Source organism: Mytilus trossulus, chromosome 7, assembly GCF_036588685.1.
Source record: "Mytilus trossulus isolate FHL-02 chromosome 7, PNRI_Mtr1.1.1.hap1, whole genome shotgun sequence".
NCBI classification, from domain to species: Eukaryota; Metazoa; Mollusca; class Bivalvia; order Mytilida; family Mytilidae; genus Mytilus; species Mytilus trossulus.
In genome coordinates, this window is record NC_086379.1 from 51,856,178 (window position 1) to 51,871,634 (window position 15,457).

At 31.8% G+C, this 15,457-nt stretch overlaps 1 protein-coding gene across 1 annotated transcript; it reads right to left on the bottom strand.

Moving 5' to 3' along the window:
- Positions 1-1,288: 1,288 nt before the first annotated feature.
- LOC134725249 (meteorin-like protein) lies at positions 1,289-14,363 on the bottom strand. Its single transcript, XM_063588910.1, has 4 exons — positions 13,914-14,363; positions 6,550-6,962; positions 3,802-3,861; positions 1,289-2,414 (listed from the first exon to the last, which is right to left on the bottom strand). Exons 1-4 carry the CDS (start codon positions 14,015-14,017, stop codon positions 2,101-2,103), a joined length of 891 nt encoding a protein of 296 aa, XP_063444980.1. The 5' UTR covers positions 14,018-14,363; the 3' UTR covers positions 1,289-2,100.
- Positions 14,364-15,457: the final 1,094 nt, after the last annotated feature.

Sequence of the window (15,457 nt, forward strand, 5' to 3'; positions counted from 1 at the left end):
AGACGGACAAGGGTAAAACTTGACGCCCCATCCGCTACGACTGGGGCATAAAAAGCAACATCTAAACTGTGAAGAAATCAAAATGTTGTCAAATGTTAAAATGAAGATTGTAGTGCATTTAAACCGAATAAAGATCCTGGTGCACTGCATATATAAACTGAAATGTGTAAATAAATATGCCCTGAAGAGTTAAGATCATCGCATGAAGAGTTTTCCTCAAAGAATACCTGTAGGGCAACGCTGATGTCCTAGGTAAATCTATTCACCTCTACATAAGATTAACTTCTTGGTTCCTTGAACCGACCATACATTTTTAATTATAACTTAGTTTTTATAGTATGTTCTCAGGTTGAGGTAAACTTAAAAAGCCAGTGGTATATTATCCAAACCGCCACTTTATTCCTATAAACTACAGGTATTCACACTTAAGGCTCTGAACACCAGTGGTTAATAGCATTTTTTATTATTTTCTTTCTCATTTTTTTTCTCTTAGTATACTCGTTACAAGAAAGAAGGTTGAACCGAAGTACAAAAACAACAAAAAATGGTCAAACAATTACAACCGTAATTATAAATGGTGAACTATTAAACTCAACAGTTCCTTAACTTCTACATGGATGATAAGTTTAGTATAATTTGGCCCAACTATATGACGGACGTAAGTGTAAAATGATGTCACGTGTCAAATATAACATGCTGTAATTAATATTCAAGTCATAAAACATTCTCTTTTACATATATTTGTTTTATTCTTTTGAATCATTGAACACATAATTAACATTTTGGAGATCTCATACATATATAAATCATTACCAAATAACATTTGTCAAGTCTGACATTAACTAGGTTAACAAAATTATTATTAAAATATAATAGTATTTCAAGTTATGCAAAGAATGTCTTGTTTAACCATAAGGATATTTCAGGAGTATACTGGATTTCTTTATATCCAACAGTTAATTTGCAAGACCTTACTATGAAATATTTTGTAAATCATTTGGTGCTGAATGTCATGAAACACGACTTGAAGCCACAGGTACTTGTCTCAGAAAAATAAAATCCTATATACCTTAATATAACATAATTGTTATATCAAGGTATATGGGATTTTTTTCTGAGACGAGTACCTGTGCTTCAAAGCATAAAGCAAACCATAGACTGCATAACAGACAACTATGGATTCAGGAACCAGATTATTGTGAAACACGACAGTCTGCTATCGTTACCACAACATGAACAGGGTCTGTCTACCATTTTTAGCCCCAAGATATTATTGAAGTTTGTAACATAATTGTTTAAATCATCAGACTTTTGGGTAAAGTTTATTTTTTTATTTTTTTTATTTTGTAACTTTTTGGACATTGTAATGTCTGTCAATCTATGGTTTACTCTATTAATGGCATACATGTTATTACAAAAGTTTTAAGTGATTATTTTAACTTACTCAAATGCACCAAAAGTTTTATACTTTTTAACACATTGCTTACAGCTATTTACATGTGTATGCTGAAATTGTAATGTTCGGTAATGAAAGTGAATGTGCATTTACATAAGTGCATGTTCAAATGATACATATGGGTGAACTCATTCATAATGTTCACATTCTTGCTTATTTTCTGTAAATACGATATACAGGTGAAAGAAAAAAATCACTCTCCCTCTAATGGGTCATATGAAACTTCATGGTCAATGCAACTTGTCCCTATAAGCAACGGTGCGGGTTATCTACATGATGAATGCATTGGTATGTTTTACTGCAAATTTATGTTTACCTAAAGTATAGGATGACAGGTGCCCGTGTATCATAAAACATATTTCAGTAGGTATGTGATGAAGTTAACAGGTACTAAAATTTAAGTTATAATCAGTACACCCTGTTATCTGATATTTCATTGTCCCCACCCAACAAAATGTGGACAATAAATTTATCAAAACGTGTAGAAATGAAATATATACAGTGTCAATGTGAAACATGATAACTGAGATCTTACTGTAATACAATAAACTTTGAAATAAAATAACAACTTGAAGCATATTTACAAATTCATTGCACGTTTAACAATATCACAGTTCTGTTCAAAAAGTCGACTTCAATAATTACTAGCTGACAACAGGACAATCCATTGAGCCTTCTAATACTGCTCGTTTTGATACTAAGCTCCAGTCATTGTAGTATGGAGAACATGTCATTTTGAGCTGCCCTAATCGCCATTTTCCAGTAAATAAAAATAATCCTGGTCCATGTTCGACACCACACTGTCTATGTCTTGTCATTGTTTCTGTTATATAAGGTCCATTTCTTTTCTTTGGTCCCTCTATTAAAAGTTCCCTGTTTCTGATCACTTTTGATATCTTAATGTTAATATCAGTTTGGTCCTGTATATGTTTAACGTCATCCATTGACCCTACAATCACTGTAAAAAAAAAATGTGCGAAACAGAGTTAAAAAATGTCGATTGTATTGATAAAAATATGGCTATAGTTTTTTCAAATTCAAATTCAAATATTTTATTGGACAAAGCACATATGATACAATGCGTATTCCAAGATATAAACACATTAAACATGACAATTTATGCAAATACAACATAAAGAAAACATTTGAAGTACCAATTATATATATAATATCACAGTATTACATAGTATTATACTTATGGTAGACCAACTGACATTTAGATTATTATTACGAGCTTCAAAAGCTTGACTTAAATAACTACATATTTGTCTGGTGTTAACTAGATTTACTGGATTAAGTAAATAGATCGTTGATTTAATATCATCATCATTATTAAGGTTTTTGAAAATATCAAACTTCTCTCGAAGGTCTTTATATAGAGGACAATGTAAAAGAAAATGAACTTCATCTTCCACTTTATGATCTTTACAAAGTTTGCAGTTAATTATAAAGTTTATTTATAGGAACCTTACTTGAAGTTACACTATTATTATTGAATTTTAAAGTTTTACTCATGGTGTTGATATCGCGACGAAATGGCTCAGCCCTCTATACTGACAAACAAAACAGGAGTAGAGATCATTGGAATCATACATGGTAATGGTAGATAAATGTTGTTAATACGCATAACGTTCAGCGGCAAATATCAGTCAATAGATGCTGATATTTAATCTAATTTATGACAAAAGATGATATTTAGAAATGGTAAAAGAAGTTATACTATATTGTCTTGTTTTAAATTATGCCGACTGTATACATTGGAGGCGGACATGTACCAATATTCGCCACGCTTCTGTAAACCATTGCATACGGAGTATTTTTCTATAAGCGTTCACAATTTCAAAATTTTATATAACCATTTTTCAGCCTCAGGATAAAACATATTTCGGTGTATTCACAACTTATTTATGACATAAAACATGATGTAAAATATTATTTACATTTATATTATAAAATTCGATGTTCTTTTTATTTGTTTATGCTTCAGTAAACTTAAAAAGACTGAATCTGCATAGATATTACAAAAACATACGTCTTATATAACATATACAGTGAAATGAACCCTGAGTTATGTCAGTTATGTATATATACAGACTTTATAGTCTGGTAGGTTTAAGGAAAAGATGACATTTTGTTTACACACGACATTCTACTATTAAATGAAAGATCTGATTTAAAGTCCTTTACGTAGAGGATCCCCTGATGATAAAAATCTCATTTCTTATGTTACTTCAAAGCATTATGACGATTGAGGGAAAAAAATAACCCATTAAGAGAAGCAAAATATAAAATACTCGGGTTCCCTGGAGACAGTTGTGTTTTTACTATTCTGTACTCTTACTTACCGACATCTGAGTGGGAACAGTATGCTTTTATAAGCTCTATGTCTGTACATGGTCTACATTCTGAAACAAAAAATAAAATGTATTTATATATGATATTCTGACTACGGACTTATTTGTTTTCAATTAGTTCTGAAGATTAGTATTGATATATAAAATTATTAAATTTCAACCATAACACCCACTTCTGATTCAAAATTTGTAACAGAGGCAACAATACTAACAACGCCCCCTAAACAAACTACAAAATTTGACTAAGTTTTATTGTAAGTCATGTTATACTGTATGATTGTAATGCAGTCAAGTTAAATTGTATCACGATGGCGCATAAGAAACAGGTCAATTATCCTATGACCATTTACGTGAGGCGGATGAAGCATATATTTTTAACAAGTTCAACTCCTAACGTTGCTTTGGTGGGTTCCCCTTGGGGAATTACAAATTTTAAATTTAATTGAATTCTATCAATTCCTTGTAAGAATTAGTCGTTAATCTATCTTTAGTTACATCTCTCTAAGATGACAGACTCGGGTGATGAGGTAAATAGATACCAGCTTTACCTGTATCTGGTCTTTTGTTCATTTTGTTTAATATTCGCTATCACCTAGGTCATCTTGTAACTCAAACTTAACAGAAAAGAATATCGCATGCCTGATGCATTTAAAATGGGAAAATCTTCTACTTTATTACTTTGTATCCTTTCTATACTGTTACAGTATAATAATACTGTTGACTCTCAATGTCTAGTAAACATTTTATGATGTGATATTTATGACATCAAGGACGACCATGACGAATTATTTAAATTTTTCATATTTAAATTTACATAGAAAAATAATAATGATAGAGATAAAAGTGCCCATTTCAATTCTTTCTGTATGACATAAAATTAATGTAGAGGAAAACTGAAATGGATGGCCAGTAATAATCTTCTTTTATATTTTACAAATCTTTAAAAACCAGTTATAATTCAAGTTTGACAATTTAACTGCTTAATGAGAAATCTGGGATCGAATTCAAAGTGCCAGGGTCAAACGCTAAATTACATAGCTAGCTAAAAATGCCTAATGAATTGTAAAACTGAATTATCTTTTTAAACCCTTATGAATAAATCATTTCATTTTTTTTATAGATTTGTCCTGTTTATTTTCGTTTAATAAGAATGGATTCTATTGTTTCCAATAGAAATTTCGACAAGATTGAACACAGTAAAATCTGTAGCCTCTTTCAATTTCAGACTTTGATAAATAATGCAATTTTCTAATTAAACAAGCAATACTAACTCACTAGTCAAAACGAAAGAACTGAAACCGGTAAAACTCATATGTTCATAAACATGTAACAAATCCAAGTGCAGAATATTTTCAACATGTTAATTTCTGGAATAAACACCTATTGAATCAGCAAACTTAAAGATCATCTGGAAATGATGTGGCCATATGATAAATATCACCTCCAAACGAACCCGGGCGTACATTGATATTTTGTTACGGAGGAAAAAGTATGAAGTACAGCTTTTCGAAACAGGCAAGACATTAATACAGATCTATATGCATTCTTTGACGATCGGCGTTAATTAAACGGGTATAAAATGAAAAACCTCCCTAGTTGCGGATCAAAGGGACAGGGTGGTCCAATTCCCTACAGATGGTTTAAAACAGGTTGCTTATTTAGTCTACAGAAAGCTGAAGACAGAAAGTACGAATTAGATTTAGAATATGAAGATTTATTTAATTTATTTCTTTGCATAAGCATCTAAAGATGTTGTTACTTTTTTCAATCAGATCTTCCACGGGTCATTGTACTTGTATTCATGGACTAAAACTTTATTTCTATATTCCAGCATGACATCGCAAATAACCATGCTACATTAAGTCTCAATAAAAATGCTCAAAATAAGCCAACACTATAAAAGACATTCTGACCCACAAGAAATTAATGGTTATCATAAAGAATCCATTTCAATTGCATTAAAAATTTATTTGAAATGGAAATATTCACGGAGATTGATTTTCCATAGGGGACAACGATCATCTATTTACTGTCACCTGAAAATTAAATACACTTTTTCTTATGAGGGAGATTTAAAACCAATTGGTTGTTCTTAAGTTGTTTCTTGTCAAACATAAGGTTAGAATTGTGATAGTCAAACTAACAATTGTACAGGTTAAAATCCCATTGAGCACCATCATACCATTGTTCTGTCAACATGTTTCGACACATCGTTATAGCGTCAATAGGAGATTACCACTTCTAATTTAAATAGTTTCACAATTTAATTAAAAACCTTAATGTTGACCCGAACCGATTTTATTAGCACACCTGCATCAAACACTGGACCGTTATATCAATGTTTGAGGGGTATATTGACTTAAAAGATGCATGTTCTGTCGCATACTGGAATTATATAAAAGACTCGCGAGGTATTAATGTAACTTTGTCGAATTACTTTTGTATGCATAACAAGAAATTATTGTAAGCGAAATTTAAATGACTAGCCATTAAAACTGATCAACACTAAACTTCAAATATTAAACAGAACACGTTCTCCAAAAATTGATATGACGTTTCTTTTAGAATTAGAAGTATACAGTCTTGATTTATGTAAATATGGGTTTATTTGATTAAAGTGCTATGAAGTTTTTGTAAAATGTCAAAAACTAAACTACTAACAAGAGGTAGTTCGAACGTCTTTCAGTCTTTCATACAAATCGGAACAAATTAGAAAATCTTAAATAAGTTTTTGCTTACCTTCTTTTGTGTTGTACACAAGTTCTTCGTTATTTTTTTCCATTATAAATTTCATGTCAACAAAACTAAAGCCAGTAGATTCTACAGTTCTTTCTGGTTCTAGAAACAAATGTATGTGATCACCAGACGACGTTATACATGTCTCGTTAGTCCTACCGTCTGCTGCTACAAGTTTTTTTAAGCCAGCAGGTCGTTTATAGTTCACACTGTATGTAGATTCATTTGGAAGTTCTTGTGAAATCTGAACTCTTGCATTTTCTGCATGTAACACGAAGCACAGTCTAAATTCACCACGGAATATTGGTTTAAAGTTAATTCTGAGGGCGCCGCCGTATACATTATACCATTTGAAGCTACCTTCATTACACACTGGCTGTACTTTGCGCACTGCTCGGACATCTGAATACTCCTCGCTGGAAAAAAGTTTAATAGTTATGATACTTATATTTACACCATCAACTGTTTACACTAAATACATTGCAATTTATTCAACGACATTGTTATTTTAAACCGTATTTATTATTAAAAAGTTATAACAATAAAATAGTACAATTTTTAACCTAGCAGTCAAATAGGCGATCCGGAAACAAGTTTGGAAAATCTATTATAAACCCGCCTCCCTCAATGCATTGTTAAGGGGGCAAAGCACAGTGACCTTTCATAAAAACATATTACTCCATGAAATGGCGCATCTGCTTAATTGGTGATGATATGATGTCCAGTTGCAAAGCTTCCATCAAGCCAAATTTTTGCCTTTAAACAAGGATTCTTGATAATATCATGAATTGCAAGCCTTTTGATACATATATATCAGTGGCGGATCTAGAAATTTTTATAAGTGGGGGCCCACTGACCGGCCTAAGAGGGGCCCCGCTCCAGTCACGTTTCAATGATTCCCTTTATAAGCAACCAAATTTTTTTCCCAAAAAGGGGGAGCCCGGGTCCCCTGCCCCCCCCCCCCCCTAAATCTGCCTCTGTATACAGTTAATCTCACTAAAAATAAGGGTCAAGTATGCCTCTCATGTCCCACTACAGTTATCTCATAAACCATAAATATGAGGTTTATAGCCTTTCTGTCATTCCTCAGATCGCAAAATGGGCAAGACTTACTGTTGTGTTTTGGACCCCTTCACGCATATTTATGCATATTTTGCATGTCAGACGATGGGGTTCAATTGAACGTCTTTCCAACTTTTGTTGGCTTATTACTTTTAGTATATATCTAGAGGAATTGACAATATATTGAAAGTCAGTACAAATACGTTGTATGCTTGTACAAAATAACTTACTTGTTTTCAATCTTTACTTTTTTTTTATATCAAATTAGTACAATAAACTTTGAGTGGTTAAACGTTGCTACATTTCCATAGCCTCAAAGTTTTATATAAGTGACAACTTGCAAAAATAAAGCTGTACAGATTAAATACGAGAATTTCTGGGGTAGTATTTGTTACATTATAAACTTGGATCGACTTTGCTTTTATCTACGAACAAAGTTATACGATAATACAGTTATATAGACTTTAACAAATGTGCATGCACTGTATAAACTGCAGAAAGAAAGATTAATGAAAACGGCTTAACAGTGGAATTTAAATTGTACTATTTTTTCGTCATTATACAGATACAAATGAATAAATGTCTCTGACAACCAGTTCCATCGGTAGCCGTGTATCTACGGAAATGTCAGTATACGGAGAGTGGCTACTGATAACATTGTTACTGTAAATAAAGACAAAGTTTACACCGATAACAAAATCCTGTACTCGTGCTTACATACCCTGCTGTGAAAAATAAATTAGATATAGCTTAAGTACAGAAGAACGTTTTAATTCTCTTATTCCTCCGTTGTCGAGGAGTTTTAAATAAATCTTTACAATTCACTATCTCTTTCGTTTTGCTACAAATCCTTGATAACGATGGATTTTAACAAATTGCCACAATATCCTGGGCTTTTTTCAGTCATCCCTGCTTAAAATTTATTCTTTTAACAAAATTCGGATTACATTTTAAAGACCCATAACAATTTAATAGAAGATAGCCAGGAGCATGGGGTAATCATGGCCATCGAATAGATTTACTTTGCTTGCTTATTTGGAGTGTTATAACCCTATTCAAGTATGTTTTTATCCACAAGTATACCCTGGGTGGTCAGATCTGCTCTTTAGCTTAGTCATATTTATGGCAAGAATAAATAAGAAAAGACGCGTTTCGTGTTTTCTTATTATTATGTCTTATTTGGAGACAATAAAAGAAGTGTTTGAAACTTTTCTTTAAATGTCCGGCTCAATTTCACTACAGATATCATTTACTTTTGTTTAGCTGTTTCTAAAGATTTTTCCTTTTTTTCATATTGTTTGATGTGCGTGCTTTTGTAGACGAGTGATTCACAAAAAACTTCCCTTTTAATCATTATCACTTCTCTTTACCTTGAATATCCATTTTTGTATAAAACTTATTAAGCATGTGTCAAACTTAAAATACGTCTTTATCAGTTTAATTAAGCAAAAAAGTAATTATCTTCGAAAAAGTATACAAATTGTATACCAGTCTCGACCTTCTTCGCAACTACGTTGTTTGAGGAATGTTTAAATGAATTCGAAATGAACGACTAAGTATTCCAATTTTTAAAATACTAAATATCAAGAGCAAGTTCTAAATTTCACAATAAAGCATATTAAAGACCTCCAAATTACGTTTACATAGATACATACAAAGACTTGCAGGGTCAAGATTTGGTGCCAATACTATTGACCTCGAACTCTGAACTCGTTGCACGTTTTTCTTCGTGTACCATTAATTTGAATTACTTCAGTAAGATTTAAAGGAGATGTAAGATATATGTCAATTTGACAGCACCCAACGACATAAACATGTTTTTTTTCGGGGATGTGTCTTGCGTTGTTCGGACACATTTTCAAACCAATCTGATTAAAATGCAGATCTATCGAAACTCTCTTACTTCGACTTTTAATCAGATTGGGTTGAGCAATGAAATGTATACGTCCCTGTGTTTCACAGTAACTAGCGAAAAAAATCCTAAACGTATCTTTTTAATTCGTGAAAAAATGCCTGGGTCCGATAAAAAAACATAGATTTATTTTTCATCGCTCTCCTGTCCGATAGTGTGTGTAGTCGGATTGGGTGTTTTTTTTGTCCAGCAAAAAACTACGTACACTAATAATAGAGACCTAGTAACAATGTTGTCATGTATAAGACAGTGCTATGACTCCACTGTGATTATAGAGAGCAAATAATCAGATCTTAAGGACAAAGACACCGTAAAAATATCTCATCATTAACGAAACTGTTCCTCATCTTTATCTATATTTTTGTACAAATTGCTTCATAATTTCACCTTATCGTTGACTAAGATAAACCTTATTTGCATCTTTCTTAAGCTTGTTATTACTTATCTAAAATTAATGTAGCAGAAAGAAACGTACGCTGTGATGAAAGTGTTTCTCCATTTAATTTCATGCTTTCTAAATTTTATTACAGCATTATGCAAGGTAGATTCTTAAGTGAAACTTGTGGTTACTTGTTCCGTACTCCTTTATAACAGGTGCGTTCACTAGATAAAAAGTTCGACGACATAAAACTAAACACAACACCCATACTTTACATATTTCAATCAGAACAAAACACTAAAAAGTACCGAAAAGTTGTGCTCCACGCACTTTTCTGTCACAAATATTAAGCAATCTCTAATAAAAGATGTATTCAGACTCCTTCCCCTTCCCCCGAAGCAGGGGTGAATGCATAGAAGGGAAGAGACTTCTTAGTTGAAAATCTAAAAGTACGACGGTGTCAATACCAACTATATTGATTTGAAAACAATTTGTGTAAAATTAATTTGTTATAGTAGACACATTGCACTTTTCCAACGCGATCCGATTTATATTTGCAATATTGTCCGATTTATATTCGAATATAGACTATAGACTGTTATTTATTTTTTTTTAAATTTTATACGTATAAACACATCCTTCTTCTTTAATAGAAAGTATGTTGAAAGTTAAGTGAAACGTTTTATTCACCGTGTTGGAATAAAGGGTGGTCATGTCTAGTGGCTTGGTTGATATTTCGGAGATTTGTTGGACGGGACGGTATAAAACTTGATATCAATGAAAAACGCTAATACCATAATTTGAAAGTCAGGTATAAATACTTGAATACGTGGAGATATGTTACACAGTGATATTGTTGGCTTTTTTCAAAACTACCTCTACCCTTTTTTATGGGAAAATATGGTAATTTTCATCAAATTGGGCAATTTAGAAAAAACATGAATTTGACTGAAACTTCAATTTATAGCCCCCTTTTCAGGGGTCAACCCTGCTTCTTTTTTGTCAGAAACGATACATAAATAGACCTTCAAATCTACCCCTTTAGTCATTTTAGGCATGAAAATGTGTAAATGAGTGTTTTTATACGACCGCAAATTTTGAAAAAAGGGCCCAGATAAGCATTTTCTTGGTTTTCGCACTATAACTTTAGTTTAAGTTAATAGAAATCTATGAAATTTTGACACAAGGTTTATGACCACAAAAGAAAGGTTGGGATTGATTTTGGGAGTTTTGGTTTCAACAGTTTAGGAATTAGGGGCCAAAAAAGGGCCCAAATAAGCATTATTCTTGGTTTTCGCACAATAACTTTAGTTAAAGTAAATAGAAATCAATGAAATTTAAACACAATGTTTATGACCACAAAAGGAAGGTTGGTATTGATTTTGGGAGTTTCGGTCCCATCAGTTTAGGAATTAGGGGCCAAAAAGGGACCCAAATAAGCATTTTTCTTGGTTTTCGCACCATAGCGTTAATATAAGTAAATAGACATCTATGAAATTTAAACACAAGGTTTATGACTATAAAAGGAAGGTTGATATTGATTTTGGGAGTTTTGGTCCCAACAGTTAAGGAAAAAGGGGCCCAAAGGGTCCAAAATTAAACTTTGTTTGATTTCATCAAAATTGAATAATTGGGGTTCTTAAATATGCCAAATCTAACTGTGTATGTAGATTTTTATTTTTTGGTCCCGTTTTCAAATTGGTCTACATTAAGGTCCAAAGGGTCCAAAATTAAACTTAGTTTGATTTTAACAAAAATTGAAACCTTGGGGTTCTTTGATATGCTGAATCTAAAAATGTACTTAGATTTTTTATTATTGGCCCAGTTTTCAAGTTGGCCCAAATCGAGGTCCAAAATTAAACATTTTTGATTTCATCAAAAATTGAATAATTGGGGTTCTTTGATATGCCAAATCTAACTGTGTATGTAGATTCTTAATTTTTGGTCCAGTTTTAAAATTGGTCTAAATTAAAGTGCAAAGGGTCCAAAATTAAACTAAGTTTGATTTTAACAAAAATTAAATTCTTGGGCCTCTTTGATATGCTGAATCTAAACATGTACTTAGATTTTTGATTATGGGCCCAATTTTCAAGTTGGTCCAAATCAGGATCTAAAATTATTATATTAAGTATTGTGCAATAGCAAGTCTTTTCAATTGCACAGTATTGTGCAATGGCAAGAAATATCTAATTTCACAATATTGTGAAATAGGAATTTTTTTTTTAATTAAGAGTTATCTTTCTTTGTCCAGTATAGTAAGCAAGAAATATCTGCAAGAATTTTTTTTAATTGGAGTTATCTTTCTTTGTCCAGAATCAACTTAAATCTTTGTTATATACAATATACAATGTATATTCACTTTTTACTACCAACTGATAAATTTAAATAATCTTTACCATTCAGTGATAACAAGCAGTTTTTTTACATCTTAATATTTTATGATGTATTTAAATGAGTAGTAATTGTTGCAAACTCCATTAGAATATTTTAATTGAAATTAGTTTTGGAATAAGGGAAAGGGGGATGTGAATAAAAAATTGGGTTAAATTTTTCTCATTTGAAATTTCATAAATAAAAAGAAAATTTCTTCAAACATTTTTTGGAGAGGATTAATATTCAACAGCATAGTGAATTGCTCTAAGAGAAAACAAAAAATTTAAGTTCATTTGAATACATTCATTCTGTGTCAGAAACCTATGCTGTGTCAACTATTTAATCACAATCCAAATTTAGAGCGGAATCCAGCTTGAATGTTGTGTCCATACTTGCCCCAACCGTTCAGGGTTCAACCTCTGCGGTCGTATAAAGCTACGCCCTGCGGAGCATCTGGTTCAGTTTGTATTCTTGCACAATTACTACTGAGACTGAACTGTTTAGGAAAAAAGTTGTCCTTTTGGGAATAATTTTAAGCCAATTTTTTTCAAATTGGGATTCTTCCCCAGGGGAAAACGCCTTTATTCTCCATTAATTTAAGGCAAACAATATCACTGATGTATAACATAAAGGAACATAAGAAAGAATAGCAAAATCCATCAGAGGCCATCAATAAGTTGCCTGAAGGAGTTGGATTTTTAAAATATATTTACTGGTTCGTAAATACTGACAGTTCCTACGTCAATTTGACAAAATATAATTTGTCACTCTAGTTTGTCAGTATCTCAATATGCTGAGTTTACTAACACTAGCAGCAAGTAATATCTAGTAGATGACTTCTTAAATGAATTGAGAAGGGTTCTTATTTTTCTATAAAAAAAAAAACGTAATCTCTGGTTTGTTATTTCCATTGACTGGAAATATTATCTCTTGATTCTTGTATCCTAGAAATTGATAGTGTTACTTTGTACTCGTCCTAATTATTGCCGGGTTAGCTACAGGTTTTATGTAGTCAACAAATAGACGGCCAATTTGAGGAGGTTCAAGTAGCGGGACATCTATTACTTAAATCTGTCCAACATTAAGTAAGAGTCAAAATGAGGGGGAAGGGAGTGGTATTGTTCGACTTAAGTTTTAAGCATTTGATTATTTTTTTAACTGCATATTAATACTGTTTTATTTTAAATAAAATTAGACTGTTCTCAATATTTTTTCAGATCATGAGTTGAATACAACACACAGCTTTTATTCTTATTAATAAAAACAGAAACAACTAGACTTCTATAATTTTTAGTCAAATATTTGGACACGTAAAACGACTTTGTAAAAACTCGGATGTGATTTTACACACATTAAGTTGCGATTATTGTTTTAAAACTTATTTGCAGGAATTAAAAAATATAAACAATATTTTACTCCACTTAGTTAAAATACGCAATGTAACGATAAGAAAAAGTCAGTAAAAAAGAAGTTGAGTTGCAATAAAATTAATTGATTCTGTCAAAAAATAAAAATAATTCGAGTTCTATGCACTCATACACATATAGTTTGTTTGCACTAAGTTTACAGGTCGGTTATGACTGCAGACATCTTAAGGTGAAATTTTAATATCATATATGTAGGTAGACAATATTTACTTACCTGATAGTACAATCACATTTGTAGCATATATTCTGAGCTTCAACTATAAATATAATAAGATACAGAAAAATAAATGTCCAGTAGATAGCCATGTAGGCCATCATCACTTCTAGTAATGTTTTACATAGTCCTACATTTTTTAATCCGTACTATACTAATGATATCGTAGTAGAAAGTGTTTACTCTGTTCGAGTGACAAGTGGTTGAACACCAAGCCGTGAACCAATAGTTGTTGAGAGTGACACGCGTAATCACGCAAGTGTAAACACCATGGTCCAACGACGTCTTCCACGTGACTTTTAAAATAGTCGTCTGCCAAGGAAATGTCAAGACGTTGAAAGTATTTTAATATTTATGTACAAGTTGTGGTATATTAACGAGCCCAAGGATATCACGGTGATTAGAAATCTTGTCATGACATAAATAATAAATTTTAATGGTTTTTCCAACAGATCTTTAAAAAGTGGCGATCAACAAGTGATATACGATTTGTTTAAACATTCTTCCAAGTGTAACATTATGTTCAGATCCTATCCACTTAAGTAGAAATAAACCAACTGCCTTTATGTAATCTTAGCTGATTAAATATAAAGAGAAAAACTAAAGTTCTGATTACCTTAATCTACAAGTTTCGTGTAAATGATTTGCACGTAAGAATGTCATGTACTCCTTTTATGCAAATACTCTTTTGAGATAGATAAGATATTAGCCTATATAAAAATAAGAAGATATGGTAAGATAGTGAAGTGAGACAAATCTCCAACAGAAAAAAAGACACAGAAGTTAAAACAACTTTAGGCTATCGTACGGCCTTTAACAATGAGCAAAACCATATGGATGTTTAAAATTATGAGCAAAGTTATATTTACATATAAATTAGCTATCTATGAATATGTTGAAGGGTCACAATATCTTATAGATGTTACACCAACTGAAGAATACATGGACAATGTTTAATTATATTGAGAGATACCCAAAAGTAAGCATTAACTGAAAACCCATCGGACATGATACACATTTGGCTTAAAATGACTACCTGAATCAAAACGCATATCTGTGAAATGCAAAAAAATCTATATGTTCTATTTTTGAATAACGAACTAGTATCTAAAATGTATATTCTTATACCTTCTTAAAACATTGTATGGATTAAAACTTAACCATCGACGCATAGGATCGGGTATTCCAAGTGTGCTTGGAGAACATACTACGGTAAGCTGGACTTTTCTACTGATACCCATATGTGGTGGCGTCCCATTAGCTGCGTGCAATTAAGGATGTTAAGGGCATACGATACAGTTTTGATCCTGTATTTACAAGTTCATGAAAATTTGCATATAGGCTATTTTTTACCTGATTAAATCAAATATGTCATAAAAAATATACCTTCATGTGCTACTTTTTGAGTAAAATGAGGTCGAAATTTTGTATATTTGCTCAAAATTCAAATTTGTGGCCGTAATTTCTTTTTCGAAAGAAAGACATAACTTTTTTGTTATAAAAGATAAACACAAATTGTTTTTTGTTAAATAATCGGTAATTTC

What these genes read in the sequence shown, in the direction of transcription:
- LOC134725249 (XM_063588910.1), bottom strand. Translation starts at nt 14,017, where the DNA reads ATGATGGCCTACATGGCTATCTACTGGACATTTATTTTTCTGTATCTT. An exon ending in TGTGTACAACACAAAAGAAG is followed by an intron (nt 3,862 to 6,549) that starts GTAAGCAAAAAC and finishes TTTTTGTTTCAG; the next exon opens with AATGTAGACCATGTACAGAC. An exon ending in CTGTTCCCACTCAGATGTCG is followed by an intron (nt 2,415 to 3,801) that starts GTAAGTAAGAGT and finishes TTTTTTTTACAG; the next exon opens with TGATTGTAGGGTCAATGGAT.